This window comes from Mycothermus thermophilus, assembly GCF_041956435.1.
Source record: "Mycothermus thermophilus strain CBS 625.91 unplaced genomic scaffold VTJ04scaffold_3, whole genome shotgun sequence".
In the NCBI taxonomy this organism is placed as follows: Eukaryota; Fungi; Ascomycota; class Sordariomycetes; order Sordariales; family Chaetomiaceae; genus Mycothermus; species Mycothermus thermophilus.
In genome coordinates, this window is record NW_027191429.1 from 2,065,920 (window position 1) to 2,092,349 (window position 26,430).

At 54.3% G+C, this 26,430-nt stretch overlaps 7 protein-coding genes across 7 annotated transcripts; 3 read left to right on the forward strand and 4 right to left on the reverse strand.

Moving 5' to 3' along the window:
• Positions 1-369: 369 nt before the first annotated feature.
• On the reverse strand, positions 370-1,808 carry VTJ04DRAFT_4862 (uncharacterized protein; the record flags this gene model as incomplete). Its single annotated transcript, XM_069362915.1, has 6 exons — positions 370-509; positions 1,044-1,086; positions 1,151-1,205; positions 1,303-1,411; positions 1,477-1,632; positions 1,727-1,808. The coding sequence occupies 6 exons, from the start codon at positions 1,806-1,808 to the stop codon at positions 370-372; spliced, it is 585 nt and encodes a 194-aa protein (XP_069219814.1).
• A 1,388-nt stretch (positions 1,809-3,196) lies between these two features.
• VTJ04DRAFT_4863 (uncharacterized protein) lies at positions 3,197-6,270 on the reverse strand (the record flags this gene model as incomplete). Its single annotated transcript, XM_069362916.1, has 3 exons — positions 3,197-4,267; positions 4,328-5,903; positions 5,981-6,270. 3 exons carry the CDS (start codon positions 6,268-6,270, stop codon positions 3,197-3,199), a joined length of 2,937 nt encoding a protein of 978 aa, XP_069219815.1.
• A 2,097-nt stretch (positions 6,271-8,367) lies between these two features.
• On the reverse strand, positions 8,368-11,747 carry VTJ04DRAFT_4864 (uncharacterized protein; the record flags this gene model as incomplete). The annotated part of the gene is made up of 6 exons (XM_069362917.1): positions 8,368-8,440; positions 8,521-10,950; positions 11,062-11,195; positions 11,272-11,289; positions 11,472-11,496; positions 11,617-11,747. 6 exons carry the CDS (start codon positions 11,745-11,747, stop codon positions 8,368-8,370), a joined length of 2,811 nt encoding a protein of 936 aa, XP_069219816.1.
• Positions 11,748-15,281: 3,534 nt separating this feature from the next.
• Positions 15,282-18,535, reverse strand: VTJ04DRAFT_4865 (uncharacterized protein; the record flags this gene model as incomplete). The annotated part of the gene is made up of 4 exons (XM_069362918.1): positions 15,282-16,198; positions 16,256-16,503; positions 16,559-16,746; positions 16,802-18,535. 4 exons carry the CDS (start codon positions 18,533-18,535, stop codon positions 15,282-15,284), a joined length of 3,087 nt encoding a protein of 1,028 aa, XP_069219817.1.
• Positions 18,536-19,172: 637 nt separating this feature from the next.
• On the forward strand, positions 19,173-20,782 carry VTJ04DRAFT_4866 (uncharacterized protein; the record flags this gene model as incomplete). The annotated part of the gene is made up of 6 exons (XM_069362919.1): positions 19,173-19,226; positions 19,302-19,357; positions 19,413-19,636; positions 19,692-19,759; positions 19,811-20,552; positions 20,610-20,782. The coding sequence occupies 6 exons, from the start codon at positions 19,173-19,175 to the stop codon at positions 20,780-20,782; spliced, it is 1,317 nt and encodes a 438-aa protein (XP_069219818.1).
• Positions 20,783-21,369: 587 nt separating this feature from the next.
• On the forward strand, positions 21,370-23,197 carry VTJ04DRAFT_4867 (uncharacterized protein; the record flags this gene model as incomplete). The annotated part of the gene is made up of 4 exons (XM_069362920.1): positions 21,370-21,527; positions 21,581-22,812; positions 22,870-23,037; positions 23,091-23,197. The coding sequence occupies 4 exons, from the start codon at positions 21,370-21,372 to the stop codon at positions 23,195-23,197; spliced, it is 1,665 nt and encodes a 554-aa protein (XP_069219819.1).
• Positions 23,198-24,368: 1,171 nt separating this feature from the next.
• Positions 24,369-25,512, forward strand: VTJ04DRAFT_4868 (uncharacterized protein; the record flags this gene model as incomplete). Its single annotated transcript, XM_069362921.1, has 5 exons — positions 24,369-24,381; positions 24,454-24,692; positions 24,763-24,821; positions 24,879-25,232; positions 25,305-25,512. The coding sequence occupies 5 exons, from the start codon at positions 24,369-24,371 to the stop codon at positions 25,510-25,512; spliced, it is 873 nt and encodes a 290-aa protein (XP_069219820.1).
• Between the last annotated feature and the right edge of the window lie 918 nt (positions 25,513-26,430).

Below are 26,430 nucleotides of genomic sequence, written 5' to 3' on the forward strand. Positions count from 1 at the left end.
TTAATTCGTAACCACACAACAAGAACACAATTGTACGAAACTCAATTTCGCATTCTCACTTAGCCATGATGACAGACAGATTCCTATGGCTTCCCGTCACGATGCCATTGGCCCCAACCTCCACCGATCAGGCCCTCCCCCGCGGACTCCAGATCAAGCGAACCACCCTTTGATCTCAGCCGAACCCTCCCATTTTCCTGCGAAAAGTCTACAAACCCCGCTGATAACCCCCTTGACATTGACTGTAGCGATGAACCCCAATGGTAGTCGAGAGGTTAACGCAGCGATTTCCAAGGATTCATATAATCGCATTCAGCAGAACATCACACGGGACCTGCCAATAGGTGTGATGCAAGATAACCATCTTTCTCACCCAATCTGCAGCCCGGGGATCATCTGGGCTTTGGCGCCTCCTTCCATCTGGATGAAACGGATTATCGTCCTCAGACACCCAATTTTGAAGTGCCATGAAGGCTCGAATTTCCCTTTCCAGCACCCGCAGTCGTGGTCTATAGTGGGGATCATCGCACAAACACCAGTCAACCAGGCGACAGAGCTCCTCGGTGACGGTACGCAGTTGAATTCCGGGATCGGGTGCAAAGCCTCTAATCCGGTGTAGAAGATAGCCTCCCCACGACCACACTCGGCGATACCCCTGAGGAGCCCCTGCCGGCCTTATGTAATTGGCATCATCCAGGTCAGGGGCTCCCGGAGGCATTTGAGCGTCGCCATGTGGGTTTCGGGGTTGCTGCTGTGGACCTGTGTCGTGTATGTCGTCATCATCATCGTCGGCAGGGGCCTGGTCGGGTACCCAGATTCGGGATGGGAATGGCGGCATGGGTGGTACATAACCTGTAATCAGGGACGCCATAACCTATTTCCAATAGCTCGGGTCAGATATCTTGTGTCTAAATACTCATTCATTCTACATGTCCTAAAGTGTACGAGTATACTGACCATCCCGACCTGCCATAAGTTGGTTCGCCATCCGTAGTTCCCAGCAACCTTTGTAGATCGATTACTTGGTCCTCCAAAGAACGTACTCGTGCCGGGTGGGATGTAATCCCATTCTTCGGAAAATTGTTCCTATAATTATCGAGTGTCAGTGGGTTTCCGGGTAGCCAAAATCTCATGGACAAGCAGTACATACAGGAGCAAGGAAGTAGTCAACATTAGCAAGATCGCGCCAGGTTAGGAAGTGATTTCTGGAATGACATTTCATTGTTAGTGCCCATAAGAACAAGAATGTAGAAGTTGAACATAGAAAGTGCTTAATTCCTGGGGTATTGGGATTGAACGAACAAGGGGGAAGGGTTTGATGGGTTTGTTGTCCTTGCCAGCTCAAAGCAGGCCAACTTAATGATTGGCACAATCCCATGCCTAGATCTCCAGTGCCGCGGCCCTATGAACACTATGTCACAGTCGTTAGCTACATCTGTTTCTAATAGCTTGTTCATATGGCAGCGAGCGACTCACGGCTGTAAGGGGTAATGTTGAAGTGAACCAGCTGCGGATTAACCTTCCTGACGTTGTTCGGAGGAGTTGTCTCGTGGTATGGAGCGAAGCCAGGATAGTGTTGTTGCATCTGAGGATGTGAGGGAGGGTATGCAAGGGCAATCAGCACCTTGACAACTTGACGAAAGGCGTCATGATACCTATCAGCGAACACGTCCTCGTAATACAGAGAGCAGAACTGGGTTGAGAGAGAGCAAAGCTTGCTACGTACGGCAATGGAAGATGTGCCAAAGGACCTTTGCGTGTCCTTGCGGGAGGTAGTGGTTCGGGCTCGGGAGGATCCGAAGATTCATCCGGTGACTGGTGACAGATCGCCACATATTCCCCAGGACCCGGCTCAAGTTATGATGCTCTGGGGGCTCTAACAGCAAGATCTCATCCTCTGCTCGCTGTGCCGCCCCTGGCAGCCACATCCCCAGGGTGCCTCCTGGTCCAACAGGGGCCACCGGAGGGTGTCTCATTAGTTGGAGAATATGTTCACATCCTGTGTATCTCTGAAGCAATCGCTTCTCTCTCCGCATTGATCTGAATTCTGTGGGTCTGGCTCCAGGACACCACTTGGCCACGAACCTCAGGGTAGGCTGGCGAGGACGCTCAAGATTGAGTAGTGCCCCCTGGTGAGGCCCCGGACTCCAGTCGAAGTACCTGACCACTTTTAAACGCCTGGGCGTGAGTAAGCTCTTGACTGCATCTACCCGACGGCGTGACGGCTGAGGCACAGGAACACGTTGTCCAATAAACTGTATAAGTTGCCTGCGCCTAGGAGGATTGCTGAATTGGGAGCGCCGGATGCCTGGGTATGGTCCTCCTATATCGCGCGTAATGCACCAGATGAGCGTTGGCTTCGACAATGGCATGAAACAAAAGACGGGGCGAAATGCAAGAAAACTTACCTGGGATAGGCACGGGGTACTGGTTGCGATTAGGTACCTGTATCTGATTACCAAGGGCATCGCTGATTACGATTGGGTTATTGTTGGATTTCGCCGTCGAGCCGCCAATCCGGTACACCGCAAATGCATAATTGAGCCTTCTTTGGGTCACTTGGAGAGGGTCTTGGGGATTGTAGTTACGAGGCTGTGCCATGGTAGGATATTCCCTAGGGAGTTATTTGGAAAGATAACATCGATGTCAAGGCATGAACAGTTGGCAAGTAGCCTTAGGCACTCAGGGTGAAGACGATTAAAGTTTCTCTCCGAGTTTGCAGGCAATTATTATAGCAAAGATCGATTATGGTACGGTTGAAGGTTCTTCCGAGACTTGGGTCCTCACGCTTGTGAGCTGCATGCGCTTGCTTGATGAAACATGAGTGTCAAAGAAGTGGTGCTGACGAAGGCGGAAGTCAAAAGCGTCAACAAAGATAGGAACTATTACATACACTAACTTTGGTCAACAAAGGAATCGCGGCTGACAAAGGTTGTTCGTTTCTCCACCAGCAGTCATTTTTTGCTTAGATGGGTCTGAAGAGGATCCCTTCGGTATGAGACACTCCAAGAAAACATGGATTTTATTCACTGAACACCCAATGCTTACCAGCTGACTTGGAGCATCGACCCCTTGAAGATCCCTTCATGTATGCCCTTGACCTTTCTGTCCTCGCAGCTCAGGTGTTCCCAGGATGTCCATCTGAAGATAGGTACATACATATGTTGTAGCCATCCTAAGTCCCATCCCATCCCAATCATTTCCAAGCGCTCAAACCCGCCCAAGGATCTTGCGGGGGCTGCGCCGGCCTTGTCGCATTCGGATCGGCCGGATAGTGTTCTGATCCGTAATGTATCGTCTGCTGGGGCCCCAGGGGCGGCGGACCCGGCGGCGGCGGTGGTGGCACGAAATTGGGCGGGACGTAACCTGCCTGTTGGTGTAGTGAAGGCTGGGGGACAGCCGGGTTTCCATACGTGCTATGTCGCCCCGGCTGGGGGAAGGTGGTCTGCGTCGGTGGTGGGGAGGCCGGCCCGGGCCGTACTGGCCCGATATTGAAGGCTGTTTGAGTGGGTGGGGGAGAAGCAGGCCCAGGAATGCGGCCATGAGCGCTGGGATTGTAGGTGAAAGTTTGCGTGGGTTGTGGCATGTATGACTGGGGTGAGGTAACTTGGGTTGGTGGCGGCGAGCTGGGGATTGAGTATTGCCCCGCATAAGAGGTAGTCGTGGGGTACATGGGTGCAGTGTTGAAGGTCAAGGGTGCTGGTATTGGTCGGGATGGAGGCTGGTGTGACACATGATGCTGCGGTTGCGGGGGAGGTGGTTCAATCGTCATACGCTCCATCAGGTTCTTGAGGCGTTCTTGTTCAAGGGCGGCCTGGGCACTCTTCTTTGCCTCCCGCTCCTGCTCGATCTGGTTGAGAAGTTGAGCGCCCTCAGCTCGCCGATTATTGACAAAGGTCTCGACGTTCTTCTCAAGACTCTCAACCGTCTCTTTCATCTCTTGATACCATGTCTTGGCGCTCTGCAAACCAGCCTCGAGGTCCAAGAACTCCTGGTAGGCCCGTTTATACTTGCCAATAACGGCGCTCCTTTGTCGTTGGAAGGTCTCGTATCGGCTCTGCTCCGCACGGACTCTCTTGTCCTGGAGCAGCGTGTTAAACGTCACGGTGAGTTCTCTCATGAGTGCTGCCTGCTTGTGATTCGCCTGGACGAGCCGGTTCTGATATGGGCGGTATTTCTCGAGCTCTTGCTGGAAGAGTTGTTGCTCATAGTTTGCGATCGACTTTTTGTTTAGGATCAGGATTTGTGAGATATCATCGTTGTGGGCCTGAAGAATTGTCAGCGTTCAAGTCCCTCCTCACTCCTCAAGCACTGGTGAAACCCTTACTTTTTCCTTCAGGTCCTTAAGAACCTGCATGCGCTCCCTCTTGATCAGGTTCAGTTTCTTAAGAATCTCCTCGACTTTGGCAATCTGTTCCATGACGGTTGGGCCGCCATCATCAAAATCGGCGTCTAGCAGATTTGCCTCGGCGGACGATGGGCTGTTGGGGCCGGACTTGCGCGCCTTTTTGACGGCGCGTTGGAAGAAGGCATCTATCTCCCCAGCTTGGGCAGCAGCTCGCATCTCGTCGAACTCATTCTGGTTTTGGCGGAGCTTTGCGGCGAGCTGGCTATCACTGCTTGCAGCTTCGTCAAGAGCCTCACGATAGCTCCGGATGTCGTTCCTCAGCGTGGTTGTGAGGCGCGAGCTCGGTTGCTGGGTCCACTCAGACTCATACTTGGATCTCATCTTCTCGCATACGCTCTCCTCCATGTCGAGCTGCTTGGTACTCCTGTCGAGAGTAGCGATAATGGCCTGTTTTTGGGCGCGGAGGAAGTCGAAGATACTGGCAGGGTCCTCGTGGTCCGCAACGTCCACACACCAAGTACGGAAGTCCTCATCAGGAAGGATCTCCTGATCAAACCCACCCTTGAGAACCTGCAAGGCGCCAGGCAACCTGAGGTAGTCAAGGCTCGCAGCCATTTCGCTGTTGGCTGTATCAACGCGCTCCGTCTCGGCCCGCACCAACTTCGCCTTTTCCTCGTCGTACAAACTCGCCGACTCGGTCACTGAAAGTGGCACAATTTTTGCGAACAAGTCGGGTCCTGTGATGCGCTGGATATCTTGCCCTGCATACAATTCGGTGACGGGTATGGGCTTTGCAGCGGGCAACTTCGCAACAGCGGGTACGCTGGCCGTATCGGGGACCGGTTGGTGATAGATGAAATCGTTGTCTTTGGTCAGCTCCTTGAGCTTCTGCTGAACGGCAACCAGGTGGCGCTTGGTGATGTCAGCCATGATGGCGCCGCTGTCTGCCGTCAGGTTGGAACTGGGGGGAACGGAACTGGGGAAGCTGTTTGAGATTTTGTTGGCATCACGCGCGTGAGCCTCGGCGACTTGAAGGCGGGCAATGGCCATGCCGTGTGAATTAGCGTCGTCGTCGGCGAGGGCTTGGTAGTACTGGGCCATGGAGCTCATGAGGTTGAATTTTGCCTGGACCATGAGCAGCCAAACCTTCTCAAAAATGGCTTTCGTAACGTTCTCCTGAATACCCTCGAGGGCTTGGCCGTACAAGGTGGCAGCTTGGCTTGCCAGCTTGGCCAGAAGGCCAATCTTCTTTTGGTCGGCTATTTGTTTCTCGAGGAAGACCTCTTGAGCCTGTGCCAACATGACGTTGATGAGCGACTTGATGGTGTCTCTACTCAAGTCCGCAGATGGGGCGTGGAGAAAGTTCTCGTTGATGTAGGTGAACATGCCGGCGGCGGCTTGGAAAGAATGGTATGCCTGCTTCAGACCCGACTCTTGACTCCGCGTTTGGATGGCAGCATGACAGGACAAGACGGCCGAAATGTTGAAGAGGATGGATGCTTTTTCGAACGCCAGAGAGTATTGAGAGGTGGCTTTGTGCGTGAAGGCGTCATACCTGAGATGGGGAGTGCTGTTAGCCACAGGAAAAAGAGATGTCGACGGGAAAGCCCTAATAGAACGCAGAGTATTTACCAAGTAAAAGAAACGCGGATGTGTTGCTCATCTACGGGGAAACGGAGATCTAACAACTCCAGCTGGCCATAGTAACGGTATAGAAGATCCCGCCCTGCCGTGCTGTCCTTGCCGGCACCACGCATGTCCTGGCGCATGCGGTTGAGGGTCGCACATTCCTCGGCATAGCGCTCTGGATCATCGCCGTATGTGTTTTGGATGTAGTTCTTGAGTGGCTTAATCCAGTCGATCTCGTTCGTGGCCTTGAGAGGCACCGATATCATCGGCGCCTGCGCCGTGGTGAGCGACATTGCTCTCTGGTCGGCGTGGAACTGAACAGCGGTGTTGCCGGGTCTCGCGACCACAATGTGTTCGGAGGTGAGGTGCAGGGACTTGATCTGAGAGACGAGATGATGGTTATCGAGCGATTGTTTTCGATGTGGGAAACTGTGCGCTGGGAGATTTCAGGAATGCAAACGTTCGAGGACTGCTTCCACCCTGAGGCTCAGGCGTCTGGCGCGTTGGGGGTGGTTCAGATGAGGATGGAGGGGAGCTGAGGAGGATGATCCAAGGAAACCTCGTGGCGGGGCTGTGGGGTGGATCTGAGCTGCGCGGCAAAGGTGTCGTCACAAGTCGTCTTCCGTGTTCACTGGGACTGAGCCGTCCAGGTGGACCTGGGGCTTGTGGTGTTGTATGGATAGGCCCAGTTTCTCCTCCGAGATCCTCAACTCGAGTTGAGGCCGGTAATGTGGTGCAAGGAGGTTGTGAGGTGAGGTGAGGTGGAGGAAGGATGGAAGGGTCGGGCCGCGTCCACCTGGGCATGGCATGGCATGGCCAAGTCCTGGCCTTACGATGGGCCGCAGAATGCAGCCCAGAAGGTGCAAGGTGCGAGGTGTGCCTCAAGCACGGCGGCAATCGCAGACCTGCAGCACCCAATCGTCAGTGCCTCCTGCCATTCTTGCCCCTCACTGTGACGGGACGGAGAGGAGCACCCTGTCAACCGCCGAGTCTTGGCGCTGCTCTTGCTCACCATCCCGTCCCTCTCAGCACATCTCAGATCGGCGCCTCACCTCCCGTTTCTCCAATACCTAACACACGACAACCTCACATGTAGAATCATTAGGCATTACGAACGTTCGGGGAAGAAAGGATAAACAATCCAACCATCCCATCCTGGTCTCTCTCCACTCCTTGAAGAAGCCGTGAAAGATGACTTCCAATACCGAATGCCCCTCTCCGATACACAGGCGGGGTGAGAGAGAGCGAGCGCTGACAGAGTGGCATCGCAGAAATGCCGTGCTTGGATTGGCTGCTTTGCCGCGCAACTGCCTCGACCACGAACGCCAGAACAATAGTGGTGAGCTGCGGCAGGGACATTCTGTGTGACGGGATCTCTCCCCATGATGGAATGGAGAGCGACAGACAGAGAAAGGCTTTCGTTCGAAACGGCTGGACAAGTTAGAAAAGAATTTGCCTTCAAGCCTTCGGGACAATCTGGCTGTTCCGGCCCTCGCATTTTCGCAATGCGATGGCTTCATATGAGTCTATGACTTGCCATACTGCACAGACTACAATTTATGTGGTTTGGTAGCCCAAGATGGTTTCACCTTCTCCAGTCCCTGCCGAGGTACCTCCTGAATCGATTTCAAGTCGCCACGTAACTCTTTCTCATCTACACGTTCAAGAGGAGGGACCAGCAAAGCCATGTGATCAGCCTAGATGCTATTACCAGGAGCTCGGGGATGTGGGACCGGAGCTCGGAAGTATGAGCCCGGCATCGCGCCAGCGCCTCAGAACCTCCTCACCCCGCAGGATGATAGTTACCGAAGCACTGGAATCCCACTGATCGAACGGAAAGTCTTGACTTAAAAACTCCGAATTCCGCTGGGAACAGACTCGTGACGAAAATGAAGAAGCATTCATAATCCAGAGGAACTGCACGTTCAACATAGCGCGCCTGGAGCTCTATTTCAAAGTCACGAACTGCACACCCACAACTCCGTCACTACAACCAGCTCACTCCAAGTGGAACAAGACATTTCAGACAGAACCATGTTGATCACTATGACGCCAGATACCTCCAATCAAAAAGATGTTGTCCGCTACGTATCCCAACCGATCCAGCCAGAGACCGAGACAACCCATCCAACATGACTTATTATGGCTTGACATATTCAAACATGCAGACCACCCTTCAACTCCCTTCCACGTTGCCCGGCAGACTGTTACTAAAAAAAAAAAAAAAAAAAAAAAAGAACTCGCTCCAATATAAGGAGCCTCTCGAGCTCAGGAGATTTCTGCCCTCATCTTTGAATAATTCTCCAACTTCCCATAGGCACACCAAACACTAGTTACCACCACCTCCGAGGTGGCCACTAACACGGTCATTAGGACGACTAACTCCCTCCTTAAGGTCCTATCGGCAAGGAGTCCAGGCTAATCGGGTTATTTGGATCATTGTGGATGCCAAACCATTGGAACCTGCAAGAAGCACCGCCGAGTTAGTTCACGTTCAACGCTTGTCCCTTCTCAAATGACGATGCCGAGACCGCTAAACTCACCAGTCCTCCACATTCAACGTCGCCGGCACCGGCTGTCCTTGCACTGACCCCGTGCTCCAACTATCGCTGGGGCTCTGCCCGTCGACCATGGCCGTGTCGAGGCTCTGCCACAGCCCGTGACCACCACCATTGTTTGCGTTATTGCCATTGCCGTTGTTATTTGCCAAGGAGCCATGCTGCATGTGCGGGCTCTGTTGCTGGCCTTGCTGTTGTTGATCAAACGGGCCATTCTGACCACCCTGTTGCCCCTGCATCTGCACACCAGCCATCACATGCGCGTCGAGGTTTGCATGCGCCTGCGACGGCGACATCGGCTGGAAAAGCGGCACGTGGGCGCTCTCGGGGAAAAGCTGGTCGGGCTGGAAATTTTCCCAGATCGCCTGGGACAGGTTGGGCGAGTTGCGGGTGACGAGGTACAAGTCGGGCGGTGTCGCAGGCACCGAAAATGAGGGGTTGAAAGGTGTGGCTGGGCGCGTGTGTGGGCGCGAAGCCGAGCCGCCCATGAAGGTGTCGCCGTTGGTACGCGGCGGGGGCGGGGACCCGGGGCCATGGTGCGGGGGCGGCGGTGGCATGGTGGCCGGAATTCCGGGGCCCACTGGCTCCGGCTTGGCAGCGGCACCCGCCAGCGCGCTGGGGCTTTGGGGTCGGGAGCGTTCGTAGGATTCCTGCGGCTGCGGCGTGGCAACGCTAAAGTCAATGGCCATCTCGTCATACTTGCGTTTCTGCTCTTGGGCGTAGCGCTGCTGCTGCTGCTGGTGGTGTTGCTCTAACTGCGAGAAGCTCTGCTGAGTGCGACGGTGTTTCTTGCCCGCCGCCTTCTGGAGCCTCTCCTCCAAAGCCTTGTTGCCAAGGATGGACTCGAAAAGCGTGTGGACCATCTTGCCCACAAGCCACACTTTGGATACATCCTTAAGGGCGCTCATGCAGGTGCGTATCCGGTCTTGTGTTACTTGCTGGATCGACTGAACTGGAGACCGCATCTGGTAGACGTGCATGATGAGAGCTGAGAAGATGCTGTAGACGATGAAGGCTGGGCAGTAACGTAGCTCGCCACGTGCCGACAAGTTTTCGATGATCGACGTGATCATGCCAGCAGCCTGAAAGGCGATATTGCGGCTCGGATAGACTGACTCGTCGGGTATTCTGTGGCTGCCACTTGGGGGCATGTGGGCACGGTGCAATAGACAGAGCGTCGTGTAGTAGTTGGAGTGCAGGAGCGCAGACCAGAAGTGATGACGCGGCATCTCCCAATAAACAATCTTGGGGCAGTTTTGCAGCCAGTCGGCGAGGGCCATGTCGCTATGTGTCAGGTCGATGGGGCTATAACGACGGCCCTTGGAGGCGACCGAGTATTGCTGTGACAGCACAAGGCCCATGATTTCGCACAGCTTGACGTACTGCAAGAAGAACTGAACATGGACCGGGTCTGGCGGGTATTCGCTTTTCTGGTCAGGCTCATCCTCAATGAAGTCGTCCTCTGTCAACATCTCGACATCCGAGTCGTCAAGGTTAATGTGGCAAGGGCGTCCGAGAGCGACGGCAGTTGAGCGGTCTCGGGTAAACAGGGTCCACCAGATGCGCTTCCAAAGGCGTTTATCGGAGCGGCTGAGCTGTGACCCTTCAACGCTGCGGTGCATGCCAGACCCTTGAGCCACGATGGTGGCGACGCGGGTCCAGTAGAACACGTTCTTAGTCACATCTTCAGGACCTTCCCAATACCAGCCCATCAATAGAAGTGACTGAACTATCGTAACCCTGTCGTCCTCGTAGTTGGCATCGTACAATGCCTTCGCTCGCTTGTAGAAGGTCAGGGCGGCCGGGGTGGATGAACCGTTCGCGTCCATCAGCTGTGGATTGGTGCACACGCGCGAGCCAGCCAGCAGCATGGCTTGGAGCAGAAGAAGAGACGGTGGGTTTTTTGGATCCTTGTACCGGCGCATGAACTTGGTCTTGTTGATGACGGGGACAATGGGATGAACCCAGCGGAAGTAACTGTCGATGAGCTCGTCGCAGAGCGCCCGTGGCGGAAGAAGGAAGGCACCTCGCTGGTGCAGGATCTCAATCTCGATGTTGTCGAGCTCTGTCAGTCGCGCTCGCGACCCTCGGATGTTCTCGGGCAATGGGTAGTGCACCACATCGCCCTCGCCCTGGCGGTCGTGAACTAGTAATGTCAAGTTGGATGACTCTCCCAGGTAGGCGACTCTGCCAGCTTCGGTGATGGGCGCGCGCGTGAACTTGGGCTTCATGACTAGATCCATATAATTTGCAAGAGTGGCATTATCATATGACTCCTTCCTCTGCACCTCTGCCTCGATCTTGGCACTGGACGGGGTGCCCTCGTGGGTGTGGTAGACGGCAGGCGGCCGGGTGCCGCTTGGAAATGTGGTTGCGCCGCCGGGCAGCGGTGATCGTTCGTCTTCCCCTCGTTCGCTGAGACGAGGGGTCAGCTTCAGCAATCCTTGCGGGAGCAGCGAAGGGGCGGGGCTGTTCCCGGCCAGATTGCGCGGCCGTGCGCATTGTTGACAACGGCGCTCTACGTACCTGTCTGAGTCTCTGAGCTGTTGCGCAAGAGCATTTTGCGCCTTTTTGCGCTTTGGGGTCGGAATGCGGCATTCTATCTGAAAGGCGACGCAGTTCGTACATGGCACGCCGAGGCTGGCGGCGTCGCAGCGGACCTGCAAAAGTCGATGTGTGAGCAATACCAGAGTCCTCTTCAGCGAGAGGCGTATTTGGAGGCTAAATCTTGCGTACTTTGCGGGCATGACATGTCTGGTGGAAACAATCTTGTCAGCGTTGCGATGCTCGTCTCAGATAGTTGGGGTTGAGCCGAGGCTCGGGACTCGCGAGCCCATCACAAGGCTCTTTCAAGGGCCTCGGGCGGCACTCTTGGCTCCGTCCACACCTCGACCAGGGCTGTAACATTCAGACGATAAGAAGAACGCTGAACTCACCTCACATGCTCTCGATGCTCGTTGTCTATTGTCCAGCGACAAGATATCAAGTCAGTACAAACCAATCCAAGCAAGGTGGCCGATCCCCCCCCGGCGGCCTGACGGGAACAGCAGCAGGTGGCGTCGGGCGTGAGGCATAACCCACCTCCTAAAACTCATTTGACCGGTTGTGGTTGTGGTAGTGGTCCCTCCAGTCGACGACGGTTGCGACGGCGAACGCGACGTCTGCTTGGTCGCTGGAGGCGTGCTCGCGGGAGGGGTCGAATCGATCTCCATGGTGGCAGTGGGATTTTTGAAGACTGCACAGAAAGTGGAACTTCGCTGGGTCGAGATGGTGTTGAAAACGGCGCCAGGCAAAGGGAAGAGAGGAAACTCGAGGGAAAAGCGCTGCGCTGTGCCTGTGTCGCCTTTCTTGCAGCTGGCTAGCCGGTGTTCCGCCCAGGTGTTCCGCCACTGATGCTGCTAGTGCTCTTTGTCCGTCCTCGACGGCGCTTGGATTGAATGGGGACGATCTGTCGGGATAGTGCAGCGAAAAAAAGCTCAGCGGCGACGGTAAAACCTCGTTGGGATCGGCTCTGCGATGGTACGGGAGGGAATTGCACAGATGCAAGTCAAGAGAGATGGAGAAGACAATGCACCTGCGCCGTGAATGAGCTGCAACCCCCTCCCCAGGTCAGCAGGATCGAAGATTCCTGTCTTCGATGTTGCCTGGGCCCCTAGACGTCTCGAGTTGTCGTTGAGACTGAACGGAGTGGCTAGAGCTGAAAACGGGAGAGCATTCGCAGGTGTCAGTCCAGTGTCAGTGTGTCTGTGGTAGGCATGCGAAAACGGTTGCGGACGCGAGCATGCCATGAGAGAGCACGATGGTGGAGGGAACTGGGGAACGAGAGGGGGAGGCCAAGCCTGGCTCCATGCCGTCCGAGGAACCTCCAGGCTCTGTGCTGCCCTGGATACCTCACTCTCCCCCACCACCACTCGCCGCTCACCACCATTACCCTTGTTGACGACCGCGTGTAGCACCCTGGTGGCGGAACCTGACCTGTCCAACACCCAAGAACCCCAGGTTCTCAGTAATAGCACACAGCAATGGCTCTCAATGGGCCTTCTTGTGCTGACTCCTCTTGCTGGTTGGTCCTTTCGGCGCCTTCAGGTACTTTAGTGTCGACATTGGCCAGGTTGCCCTGGAGCAGCCAGTGGCTCTTGGCTAGTGTCACATAATGGGGTCAATGGAGTTTTGCTAGCCTCGATCTGCTCCAGACGACCAACTTATCGGATGTTTCTCTTCTCAGCAAAGCTCTTTGATGTCCCTGCTCGTCCGTTTGGCGTCCCGCATGAAAAATAACGCTTGGCTGCCCGTGCGAAGGAGGCGATGGGACGGGTCTGATGCTGCAAACCACACCTCCCTACCTGAGAGGACCTCCAAGCGTCCACGGGTACAAGGCGGAAGTCCGGAGTACACCTCGAGCAGCGCTGACAACCACACGTGCGCAGAATGTCAATCTGCTGCCCATCTTGGAATTGCTTGAAGGCATGTGACAGCCCGTCAAACTTACCATATACGGGGTGCGGTGGCAGAAGATCAGAAGAGCCGGACCGCTGTCAGCCGGCATTGTCCGTCAGCAGCTTCCCCTCCGCTTGCCTTCTCCTGTTGCCTGTGACTGTCTGAGGCTCCTGTTTGTCTGAGGCACAGGCGTCAGGCAGGTCCCAGCCGAGATTGGCCGGGCGGGAGCGGCACCTTGATCGGGAAGCAGCGGCCGAAGCCACGAATCCGGGGTACTCTTGGCCACGGCCAAGTTTGCGGTCCATCGAGCCTTGGCGATATCTTGGCACTGTCTTGGCGCCGCCCTGCGGCCCTAGCCAACGGCGATTGTGCCGTCTGCGGCATCGTCCTCCTCGGCGTTTTTCCACTTCCAAACTGCTCTCTCAGCACTGCAAGAGCCACCACAACGGAGTCAGTTGCGATTCCCTAGCCCTCTCTTCCCCAGACAACGCATGTTTGACGCCCCATCTGTTCACCGATCCGTCTGTCAATTGCTCCGCCGACGCATGGACTTGTGGATCAATTGCATGCTCTAACCGGCCTTCGAAGGGTGATGCTGTCTGTGGATTGGTTGTCTGGGCTGGTAGTAGAGAATCGAGTGGGCTCCTCTTCACGAGTCATTTCGCCGGGTCCTGACGTGGAGCGCTTACTAAGTTGACCTTTTGGTGTCGTTGTCGACTTTCGGCAGTTCCCGGATTTGCCTGTTGCTGGTCTTTTCCCCAGAAGCATGGGCCGAGTTGAAGGGCAAACAGGGCGATCCGACAATCCACTTCCTCCACACTCTCACCACCAGAACCGCCGCAGTGGTTAGCCATCCCTGTCGCGGCAGTGATCCAGACAATCCAGACGTCAATCAGCTGCGCCGGATCAAGTCCAAACACAGCTCCGACAGGCTTTAGGGGTGGTCATTCGGATCTTGTGTCACATAGGTACAGGCAATCTTAACTGCCTCTGTACTTGGTCATCCAACTGTGGATGTGAGATAGATGCTTGACTGCAGAATCAATGCCTGTCGTGAAGATACGTACTATCAATCCGAAGGATTCTTCCTGGACTTGTAACCCCAAGCAAGCATCGCCAATCCCCTGGTGGATTTGACGTTCATGTCCCAGCTCCGCCATTGGAGCCGAACATAAACTCTAACTATGGTCTTCCATTCCGTTCTTTTCGTCAGGCTGCTACAGCAATAATGCCTGCGAGGACAGAGCCAACGGACCCGAAGCATACCTTAGCGTGGATGATCGGGTATTTATCCCCAAATGAGAAGGCACTAATGATCGCGGGCGAACATCACGCTCAACATTCTCTGGCATGCTGGAGACATGTCCGCCCATGAGAAAGGATGCCACCTAGATACTACTAGTACATAAGGTACTGGGGGCATGATTTGTTTTTCACGTCCCGACTCATCAACCCGGATTCTCAGCGGCGCGCCTTTTGTGCTCAGGCCGGGAGGCGGTGTCCCTGCCAGGAAAAGACGGCAAACTCCTGACGGCCTGGTTTAAAATCCTACTCGTGCTAATGTTCCCTCCAACAGCGCCAGAGAAGCTGACTCTGGCGTTGGGATCCGTCACGAAAGTCTAACAACCCGAGGTGTGCTCGTAAAACTTACTAACTTGACGTCGATGAGAAGCTCGCAAAGCACCTACGTATGAGGACGGAAACGTGACATTCATCAACCCAGCCATGACCTCCCCCAGATGTGACCGGCCGGATCAGCCCGACCCCGCCCACAGCTCACTGTCAAACCTGTCAAACCCACCTCTCGCGAGAATCCCGTTGTGAAGTGGATCTGTCAACCCGTCAATAAGTCACCCCCTTGTTGAGGCATGAGCGCGTACGGTACCCCGCCCCCCGGGTTTTGGGTCGATTTCGGAACCGGCAGTCGGTTGTCGGGTGGCGAATGCCGAAGAGTGCCGTTGTCAAACTTCGCAAGTCTCAACGAACATCCGGATCTAAGAAGATGCCCCTGATCGAGAGAGGATGGCGGATGTCAGCCACATCTGCGACCGACTGATGGCAAAACTTCTTAGAAAACAAAAATCCCGTGCTCATGAGCTGATGTCGGGTAATTATGCGTTTCACTTCTGCGGATAACTTCTAAGAGCCACCACCTGCAGGAACATCCGGTTGGGAGTCTTGTTGAGAGAGGCGAGAAGAAACTAATCAGACCAAAAAGGTCTCGATACCAAGAATTCCGATCGCGTTTGTCTAGGCACCTGTGCTCAAACTCTAGATGAATACATATACATCGCCGCCCAGATGCATAATTACTGTTGTCCCAACCCGTGCTCCCCCGTGAGCGCATTACTGCTTCCATCACCGTTCACTTTTGTATGCTGTGGTGAAGCCTTCCCCACAGGCCCTGCCACCACCGCATCCTCGTCAACCTCCACCCCAGCAATGAACATAGCGCTAACGCCTTCCAACGCAGCAACAAACACACACAGCCCGCTAGCGATCACAAAGTGGCTAATCGTCGATCCAATCTCCAGCCACGATCCCTCATCCTTGACTACCCAGAAGAAGTAAAGCGTCAGAACATCGCTGATGGCCATGACCAGCATGAGCAGCGCTGAGGGTGCGACACCGAGCCTCTTGTTGAGGATACCCAGGTTAGCTGAGATAAGGGCGAAAGGAATCAGGAGCTTGACGATGAGTAGAGCACCCTGCGAAAAGGGGTCAAAGATGGGCAGCAGACGGGCCACGCTTTCCAAGCTGAAAGCTGATACCGATGCCACATTGCCCGTGCTGAAGAAGGCCGACTGCAGAAACACCAGGAAGAAGAGCGCCACGCGTGCGTCGAATAGCGTGAGCGGCCGGTAAGTACTTTGCTGAATGGTCGAAGATGGCTTGGCTCCGTTCACCTGGGCACCCGGGATCTTGGGCTTCTCTGAGAGCATCGCGCCATTGGTGGGGTGGGGAGCCGTTGTGGTATCGCTGCTCGATATCGGTCCACTGTTGGTGGAGGGAGACGCCCTGGATTGTTGCCGGAACTTGAAAACGGCATGTTCCAGGCGGACCCAGGTGACGAGGGTGACAGAAAAGGAGAAGTAAAATAGACCTTCATAAGAGATAGTCAAAATGACAAAAGTCGGCGCAAAGGTCAGGAACACGATGAGTAGTCGATGCAAGTAGTGGTTGTTAGATGCAAAACGGTATGCCAGCGGCATGGCGAGGGAAGAAACTACTTTGACGTTAGTCCCGGCTCCATGGATTCTTCAGCCTTGTCATGGAAACTAACCGAGAACAGCCCAGCCAACGACTTGGTTCCCACGAGGAAGGCCTTGTTTGGCTTGGAGGGACAGGGCACTGGAACGAGTAACAAGCATCGCAAGGAGGGTCAGCCCAACCTGGACCCCCACGAGGGTTCGCGAGACCAAACTCTTGGGAGCCGGCGGCTTTGAGGACATGCCGAAGTCCGACAGGACAAAGTCCTCAAGTATCAGGTACAAAATCCCGACCGTCACCATAAGAGCACCCCCTATCATGCTGTGCGGATCGGGTTAGCTCATCACCTCCAAGCTAAGGCATCAGAGATACTCACATCAGGTTGACGTCTTCAGTTTTCATAGCCGGCAGCAATGTAAACGTGCTCATTGTGACGCAGGAGAGAAACCATGTAATGGACAGGACCAAGTGTTGTTGCAGGAATGATAGGCCTTGGACAATAGGCCAAAAGGCACCGATAATAAACAAGACAGTCAAGATCTCGCGATGAATGTATCCCAAAGCCTAAAACAATTAGTTTCTGATTGTTGAGAGAAAGACGGCTGCAACGGAAGCTTACCAGGGATTCGATCACGCCAACATAAATGGCACAGTTGAACGCCAAAGATGCCAGGCTAGCGCCAGACTGGAGGTGCCCAAACAACCGCTTCCGTCCCTCCACCAAGCTGTTACGCCGAGCAAAGACCTCCTCCCAGAAGAAGACAGGGAAGAACGCATAGGCATAGTAGGTTAGTGGCGACTTGGAGACGATGAACGAGGCATACAGAGCCGTCAAGGTGGATGAGGCGACGACCGTCCCGACGAGTGACCTCGTGGGCTGGACTTCTCCATGCAAGACGTACAGATCGATGACAGTTGTGAGCGCATAAGCCATCCAGCCAAGGTAGCCAAGCGTAATGAGGGCACGAAGGAACAACCAGTCGTAGGTTTGGAGGTACCGCAGGCCGCCAAGGCCGACCTTAAGAAGCGCAGTGGACTCTTCAATGGCTTCCTCATACAGGCCGGAATCGATGAGTTTCCGAATGTGAGCGACGCGGCTCTCGGCATCTTGGCCATTCTCACTCAGAGGTGCATATGGCCTGTACCGCAACTCCGTCGCCTTCTTCTTTTCCTCCTTGACCCGGTACTGTTCGAGGATGCCTTGCGCATTGACAAGCGACGCCTCCGCCTTCTCCTTCAAACTCGCTGCCAGGTAGGACAGGGGAAGCTCGCCGACCGAGTTGGCAGGCAACTCAGTACCAATGAGGTACGCCATGAGAGCAGCGACGTCGGCTTGGGCAACATCGTGTCGCCTGACGTGGTCAAGGTGCCAGTCGGCCGAGTACTCATCATGACCAGGAGCAATTTGTCCCGGATAGAGCTCAGGTTTGGCCACTCCAGAGCCCCAAGCGATCAGGGGAGTGCGCGTGTTGTTTGGGTGGCCATCGCCATGACTGCCCCAGTCGCTCATGCCGTGGTCAGCCGTGAAGACAAACGCAGTTCGGCCGTCCCCGTAAAAGTCTGTCACCAGTTCCGTGACCTCTCGGACGCCCTGGTCGACCACTTTGATGTTGTGGAGATACTCCTTCGAGTAAGGCCGGAATCCGTGGCCCGTCGTATCCAGGCCCAACAAGTGAAGGAAGAAGACGATCTTCTTTTGTCTCAGCATGTTGTTGAGGGTTCTGTTGGAGCGAGCATCGGCGAAAAACTGTTTGACGTGATCAAAGACCCAGAGATCCAAAATGACAGCATCGGAAGAGAAATCTTCCAGCTCGGCGCCGTATGTAAAGGCCTCGACACGGCCAGGGACAGCTCCATGCTGAAACATTGGCAGGATGTCGGGGCTTCCCCAGCTCCAAGTATGAGTGCTCCGGTTGAACAGGCTGTCAAAGTTGACGGGGTTCATTTTCCAGCCGGTCGTGACGGCAGACACATCTTCGTAGAGGCCAGCGATGAGGGCAACATGGCCCGGCCTTGACTCGGTTGGTACGCGCGTGTGTGAGACGCCGAAGGTCCCTTCTTCCAGGATTTTAGATCGGAGGAACGGAGCAAGTGGTCGTGGGACAAGATCTTCGTCGGACTTGGGATGGGGTTCGGGATGCCATTGGAAAGCCTTGTCGGCCCGCAATCCGTCTCCCACAAAGAGGACTAGGCGATCTGCGGGTGGTGGCGCTGAAGGTGGCCGCGGGAACTCGAAAAGGCGCATGCCCGAGACGATAGGGCTGACGAAATAGATATCGAAGATGGAATATATATAAACGAAATGGAAGACGACCGCAATGGCCAGGAACCGGAATCGACCCAGGCCCGCCATCTTTATGGATTCCAGCTCGTCGCAGTGTCGACTTTGGTAAATTGTCAGCCGTTCAAGAAATGAGTGCGAATGCTGGCAGCGCTGATGGCTAACGGGGAGAAAAAGTAGAGGTGATTAAACAATGTGAAACCAAACGACGGACACGAGGCGAGTCATTGCTCGACGACCGTTGAAGGAGCGGACTAAATGGCGACAGGATGAAAACCCTCTATGGACACATTGGCGGTGTTGTTTGGGGAATAACTCTCAGACGGACTGGCTGGACATCCTGTGTTGTCCGGCACTGCGTCGCAATGGCGAAGTGAACCTTGAGGGCTCCTTTCCGCCCAAGCTTTTTCGATTCCCACCCTTGGGTCGATCTGCGTCAGGCGTCAGGGGCTTGAGGTCGTAGGGGCCTCAGGTTGCAGGGTTCAAGGAAAGGGCAGTCGAGACCCACTTCTGGATCCACTGAGGAAGAGGATTTGACATGGATTGGAGGACATGGAAAACGTGACTTCGCGCTGCTCTTTTCAGGAAACACGCGTCGCGACGGGGTTCGGGCCAGACCCATCATCCATCTCCAGAATCAACCCACTCCAATACCTTCCATCTGGAGAAAGGATATTGTCAGGTTTCTCACCAGCTAACCCGCCTCAAAATGGACAGCTATTCCAAGTATTTGGCAGAGCATGTCCTCACCGAAGACAAAGTGGTACGATCCACACATGGAGGATGAGCACGCATGGCCTCGAACCTGCGGTTGTGCTGACATTACCCCGCTGCCCAGGTCACGTACCGGCTCCTGAGCCGTGAGCTTCAAGTACATGTCAACACAGCCAAGCAGTAAGTATATAAAGCAAGATTTGGGACCTGCCTGGTCGAGGCTAACATCACACAGGATGCTTTACGATTTCCATAGGACTCAAAATGCCAAGCGTCCAGGAGCCGTGCATGCAACATATCTGGTCTACGGGACCAAGAAACCCAGCATGGACACGGCGTTGGAGTCGCCAAATGGAGACGGAGATGTCGAGATGACTGGCTCCGCGCCTGAGAGATACTCAGTTGTTGAATCTATTCCCACATCCACCCTCACTCTCGTCCCGGAAGACCAGCTCAAAGGTTTGTCCTCTGAATGGGGTTGATGGCATGGTTTTCATCTGCTCACGCGTCCTAGATGTCCTGGAGTCATACGCAGATGTATCCTCGCTCCATATTTACAGCATTGGACCTCATCCAACCAAAGTGAGTCGCCGGTCCCTTTACAGTAAACCCCCGAAACCTAACTCCTAGCAGGACATGGCGCTCCTGGCCGATGTCGCCAGTCAAGCGCAGTCTTTGGGCTCTTCGGAGGACCAAAAGAGTGTTGTCCCCATCATCAACCCCAGGGCCCATCGTAGGGAGCGGAAGGGAGCAGGGTTAAAAGTGGCAGCGGCCACCTCGGCTGCAGCGAAGCAACAAGCAAAGCCAGCCGCAAATATCGCGCAAGCGACGCCATTCACCAAAGCCAAGGAGGAACCAGCGACCTCTCAATCCAAGCAGGAATCGACTGAGAAAGCTGCAACCTCCTCTGGGCTGTCTAAAAAGGCCGCCCCTGCAAAGCGTGGCGTCAGCAGCGGCATCATGCAGGCGTTCTCCAAGGCTGCAACAAAACCCGCCAATTCCAAGAAGCAGGAGACATCGCAGCCAGCTACCCCTAGTGAAGAGCCCAATCTTCCGGCTCTGTCAGATGACGGCGAGGATGACGACGACGAGATGCCCCAGCCCAAACCCCGCAGTGTTGCTGGACACAAAACACGACAGCAGATCAACCAAGAGCTACGGGAAATGATGGAACTGGAGGATGAAAAAGAGGAGTCCAAGCCAGAAACGCCCGAGGAGGAGCCAATTGAAGAGCCTATGGACGAGCCAGCTCCCGAACCAGAACCTGCAAAGGAGGAAGAGAATGAGGTCATTACTTCTTCCTCCAACGGTCGGCGGCGTGGGAGGAGACGGGTCATGCGCAAGAAGCAGATCATGGATGATCAGGGATACTTGGGTTTGTTTTCATCGTTCCCAACCGAGTTTTTCTGGTTCTAACTAACATTCGGCATAGTGACCATCCAGGAGCCGGCTTGGGAGTCATTTTCAGAAGACGAAGCGCCGCCGCCGACAAAGCCGAAGTCCACAGCGCCGTCGTCCGCTTCTTCACAGGCCTCGAAGCCAGGTGCAAAGAAGGGTGCACCCAAGGGCCAAGGCAGCATCATGAACTTCTTCAGCAAGAAATGATCGGCTTTGCTATCACAGCGCTGGGTACCTATCCGAATTCCAATAGAGCATGAGTTAGTACTCCGTAAAGGTGCCACCATTGCAAGAGAACGTTGCTCCGGTATTGAGATGCAAACCCAAGGAATCCGGGATTATTCCCCGGAAAAGTGCCTATCAGGGATCACTGACACTGGCTGGGTCCAGTAAGTAACTATTCTGTGCTGGGCTCCTCCACTGTCATCCAGCGCCAAGACCTGGTCGCCCAGCCATCCTTATCTTATCAGTCCTCAAACACCCCCCAGCAGCAACCACCTCATCCAGCGAAATCCTTCCTTGAATATTCGACGTCGACCCCAAACTTCCTTCCCGCTTTGACTGTGCGACCATTGAGTGAAATTGTTGATTTGTGTGCAAAGCTTGGGGAACCAAACGCCCCGCACTCTAGCGGGCCAAAAGAATTCGACATGATTCGGCCCTGGTGACATGAAGGTACCCCGGGCTCGGCATTCAAGTCGCAGACCACCTGTCCATCTCCACCAAGACTCATTATCATCATCATCATCATCATCATCATCATCATTCGCCTCCGTCATTCCTGGTTTCTCGGCATGATGCATCGATTTTCGTGCTTGTCCGTCGTTTTTTCACTCTTGGCCAATGGAGTTGTCTCATTGGGTCGGACTGGCCAAGACCACCAAGAACCGTTGAAGGGCAGCTTCTCGCCGGACGACTGCCCCGATTACACCAGCTATGCTGCCCATCCCCAGTACGTGCTCGTTGAAACCAAGGTGCTCGTTGTTCCATCTGACAGACATCCAGTCCACCTCCCAGCAAAGGGCCGCTCAAGTTGCCATTTCAGCGGCCGCATGCACAGTGTCGGACATTTCAGTCTGATGCCATTGAAAAAGTCATCAATGACATTACCAGTCGCATGAAGGATCCCGACCTTGCCCGGCTTTTTGAGAATGCATTCCCATCAACTACGGACACGACTGTTAGGTTCCACACCGATGGAAAAGACGATGTGATCAAGAAGAGACTGCGAAGTTGGCGGGAGAGTGAAGGCTGGTTTGAAGATGGCCAATGGGAAGGGCCCCAGTCCTTCATTATCACGGGGGATATTCTCGCTGAATGGCTGCGTGACAGCACAAATCAGCTAAAGCCGTATCAACCCCTGGCGACGAAAGACAGCAGTATCTACAAACTGATTCTGGGGGCGATCAACACGCAGAGCGAGTACGTCATACAATCACCGTATTGCAACGCCTTCCAACCGCCTCCGATATCCGGCCTCTCACCGACTCCGAACGGCCAGAATGACGCAGTTCACCCTATGTACGATCCGACAGTTGTATTTGAGTGCAAGTACGAGCTAGATTCACTGGCTCACTTCCTTGCGCTGGGCAATGACTTCCATGCTCAAACAAAACACACCGAGTTCCTGACTCCACGTTGGTACAAAGCCCTGAACCAAGTCCTCAAGGTCCTCGATGAACAGAGCCAAAGTACCTTTGACTCTGAAACTGGCAGCTATCGCCAAAACACTTATACCTTCCAGAGGCACACCACCACGGGTACGGAAACGCTCAACCTGGCCGGCATCGGCAACCCTCTCAACAACGGCACTGGACTAGTGCGATCAGCCTTCCGCCCCAGCGATGATGCCACCATCTTTGGCTTTTTCATTCCTGCCAACGCGCAGATGGCAGTCGAGCTGAAGCGTGCGGCGGGAGTGCTGCGGTCCACGAACCGAGGGTCAGACGCCGAGCTGGCCCGCAAGCTGGACGATTGGAGCGAGCGCATCACACGTGGGATTTGGGAGCATGGCGTGGTCAATCATAAAAAGTATGGCGATGTGTTTGCGTACGAGGTAGACGGCTACGGAAGTGCCTTGCTCATGGACGACGCCAACTATCCGAGTTTGTTGGCGCTGCCGTTGATGGGGTTCGTGGACAAGGACGACAAGATATACAGGAACACACGGAAGATGCTGCTTGAGAAGACCGGGAATCCATATTATTTGGTAGGGAAGGAGTTCAGTGGCATTGGAGGTAGGCTGGTCGCATATGTTCCAGGTGGTTGTATCCGGTGGCTAACCCGAGGCGCAGGACCCCATATTGGTCTTCAGAATGCCTGGCCCATGAGCCTGCTCGTACAGGCTCAGACGTCCGACGATGATGAGGAGATCATGGGATGTCTTGACATGGTCCTCAAATCCAGCAAGCTAGGGCTGATACACGAAAGTGTCAACGTGGACTATGCTGCGTCTTACACAAGTGGGTTGTCCCATGCCCGGGTATAAGAGGAGCACCACTGACAATGAGGACAGGAAGTTGGTTTGCGTGGGCGAACGGCGTGTTCGCTGAAACAATTTTGAACCTGGCGAAGAGGAAGCCGCATTTGATATTCACAGATCCAAAGCCTTATGAAATCTAGAAGAGGCGCCTCTAGTCATGACCAATTACCCATGGGAAGTGGGTTGAACTGGGAGCTCTGGGCTGTAAGTCAAAACGTGCACCACCGCTTGGTTCAGCATGGGCGCCGATCTGCCCCAACCCATCCTCGGAGAACGTACAGACAAACATGTCTTTGTCTCTAGCAATTCTACCAATACTCTGGACATGCTCTTTGTTCGACATGTGATGACGATCATGGCCGCCCGGTTGAGTCTTACCTCAAGTAGACAGTAAGGTGCAGCTCACTCTGTGAACCAGCCCACACTCCATGCCTGCGAGAAAGGGAGGAAGGTCTCGCCAACATTCCGTGCGGGCGGTAACTAGGTAGTCAAGTTCCCAAGGGCCATTAGACCGAGTCCTGGAGTCGATTGCGACCAAGTTTCCTTTGCCTTCGCCTGTGCTCCTGGTACGGAGGACCTCCAAGGAGTGACCTGCCTTTTGGTCAACCACACCCGCATTAAGGTGAGCCCAGCATGGCCAATCCAGTCTTGTGCATGCGGATTGCTCCTGGACAATACCCCTGAATGACCATCATCATCTTCATCAACTCTCCTGTCTTCACAGTTCGGGCCGTTCCTGTCGGGAACTGCGGGGAAAGTGGGGGTCCGGCCCGGAAAGCGTCTCCAGTTGCATCGGAGCGGCAACCTCAATGAATTCGTCATCCGGCAGTTTCACAGCGACATCATCCCCCCATCCAGAAGATAGTGGGTGTCTTGAGAACCCTTCCCTGAGGTTTGTTCTTCCAATCTGTTTTCCCCATATCGACCCTCATCAAGTAACTGCAAATACCGGGAACCTACAGCGCGGCTAAGGTACCTCGGTAAGCACATTCCTGCCAGGTTTTGGGGAAGTGTCCCAATTGACTGGGCCGGGCTAGGTTCTCAAGCAGGCGCGGGGCGGAACTCTCGGGTTATTAAGAACAAGACCCGGCTCCCTGATTTAACTTCCGAGCAGGCTTCCGCTGCCGCAATCTCATCCTGCGCAGGCTACCTCGACGAAACGTCAGATCCCCTGAAGCGAGAACTCGATTTCCATTATTCAACTGCGAGGAATTGCCAAACCACCAAAAGTTGACTTGGTTGATGTTCGTATCTCGGTCTTTTGCCGCTGCTCGACTATCTGGGTTCTACGTTCGTCGAAGGCTCTCAACGATGTCGTTTGATCGTAAGCCACAGTCCCCAGTTCCATGTGTCACATGCATCTAGAACTCTTTTTTTGCTAATCATTGTCTTTCAGGCATTGTCCGGTTTGTGCCAAAGGACGAGGAGAGCAAAGTGCTCATTGGGGAGCCCGTCGATGCCGCTGTCGATGTCGGCGCCGCTGTCCGCAAGGGCGAGGACGTCCAGGTAAAGGTCTTCAGCGGTTCCTCGGTGTTGGACGCCGGCGCTCCAACCGGCGAGACTGCCACCATTGGCCGAATCCTCTCTCCTCTTACCCAGGCTGAGGTGGGAACCATTCGGTGTATTGGGTTGAATGTGAGACAGGTGCCTCTTTTCTTAACCAAATCTAAGAATAATTGCTGACGGAGTGCTTTTTGGATACCAGTATAAGAAACATGCCGAGGAGGCAAAGATGCAGATCCCCTCCATTCCCACCGTTTTCCTGTGTGTTACCATCGGAGACTCATTGATCTTGTCCAGGTTACTAATCGCCTAATGTAGCAAGCCTCAGACCAGCCTTGCCGATCCATACCCAGCGCCGACCATCATTCCAAAGCACACCATAGCAGATGACTCGGCCGACTACGAATCTGAACTGGCCATTGTCTTGGGCAAGGATGCGAAAAATGTCTCGGAAGAGAAGGCTCTCGACTATGTGCTTGGCTACACAGCCAGCAACGACATCTCAAGCCGCGCTTCGCAATTCGCCCAAACCCAGTGGTGCTATTCTAAGGGCTTTGACGGCGCCTGCCCGATTGGCCCCGTCCTGGTCAACAAGCGTCTGGTCCCTGACGTGGGGAAACTCCATCTCAGGGGGTTGAAGAACGGAAAAGTTGTGCAAGACAGCCCATTGACGTGAGTTACCAGCCTTGGTCGACTGTGCTTTATGCAGTAGAGTACCTTCGCTGGTGCTAACAGTCACTGCAGAGATCTCATCTTCTCGGTCGAGAAGATTGTCAGTTTCCTTTCTCAAGGCACAACACTGCCAAAGGGGACTCTCATCCTCACAGGCACCCCGGCCGGCGTTGGGTTTGCTCATAAGCCTCAGGAATACCTTCATGAGGGAGATGAATTCGTCGTTGAGATTCTCCCGCACATTGGGAGCCTGTATAACGTGGTGGAGAATGAGAAATAAATGGGTTCAGCACTATAGCCAAGTGCGCTTAGAGCCTTCGGCTATCGCACTGAGTCACCAAACTCCCCAGGACAAGCTGGCCGAGTTGAATCGTTAAACAAGCATTCGATGTGGCTTTGCTGTATTTTTTAGTCCAAGTTTATCCCTCATCTTTCTTCCCTCAAGTCTCGCGGAGTTTGGGCTAATGAATTTATGGTGTTCAAAATAACTATTTTGTCAATCGTTTCAAGCATGGGACGCCATTGTCGTCGCGCATTGTTCACTGCCTACCCCCAACTGACTGCCCTCTCCCCATGCCAAGATCAAAGAAGTCAGAGTTCTGTCCAGAACATAACTGCAATATCAAGTGGGAAACTGGCAACCCCAGTCCCTCTGCAGCAGTGAGACATTCTGATTTGCCCACCACAACGTCATATGCAAACTAGACATAGATTTCTAGCAATTACCTTCCTTGGTCCGGCCTGAAGTTGGCATATTTCCTTTGAAGACATGCACAATGGCATTGTTAACAGCCAATGACCTTGTCTGGGCTCGCCGCCCGGCTACCACTACTACATAAAAACAATGGCATTGTTGGATGAAGTGAAACACTATCACATGGAATCGCGACAGGACCATTGCAGGAGGACAGCCAACCTATTTCGACAACAGCAAAGATAAACATGAAACAATGAGAGTGTACTGAGTCCAGGATCTGATCTTCGGCGGGAGTATATATAGCCACGTTGAGTTTCAATCTCCGGCTGGAACCCCTCCAACAGGCATCATCCGCATCGCCAGCCGTCTTCCTCGCTCCGAGATGAAGGATTCACGGTGATCAACTTCGAGACAGTCAGGATAACGGGATCCAACGGCAAGTCCCTGGCTCCCCCATTCAAGGACCCGAGGTTGTTTGAACCCCTGTAAGGAGAAAGAGGA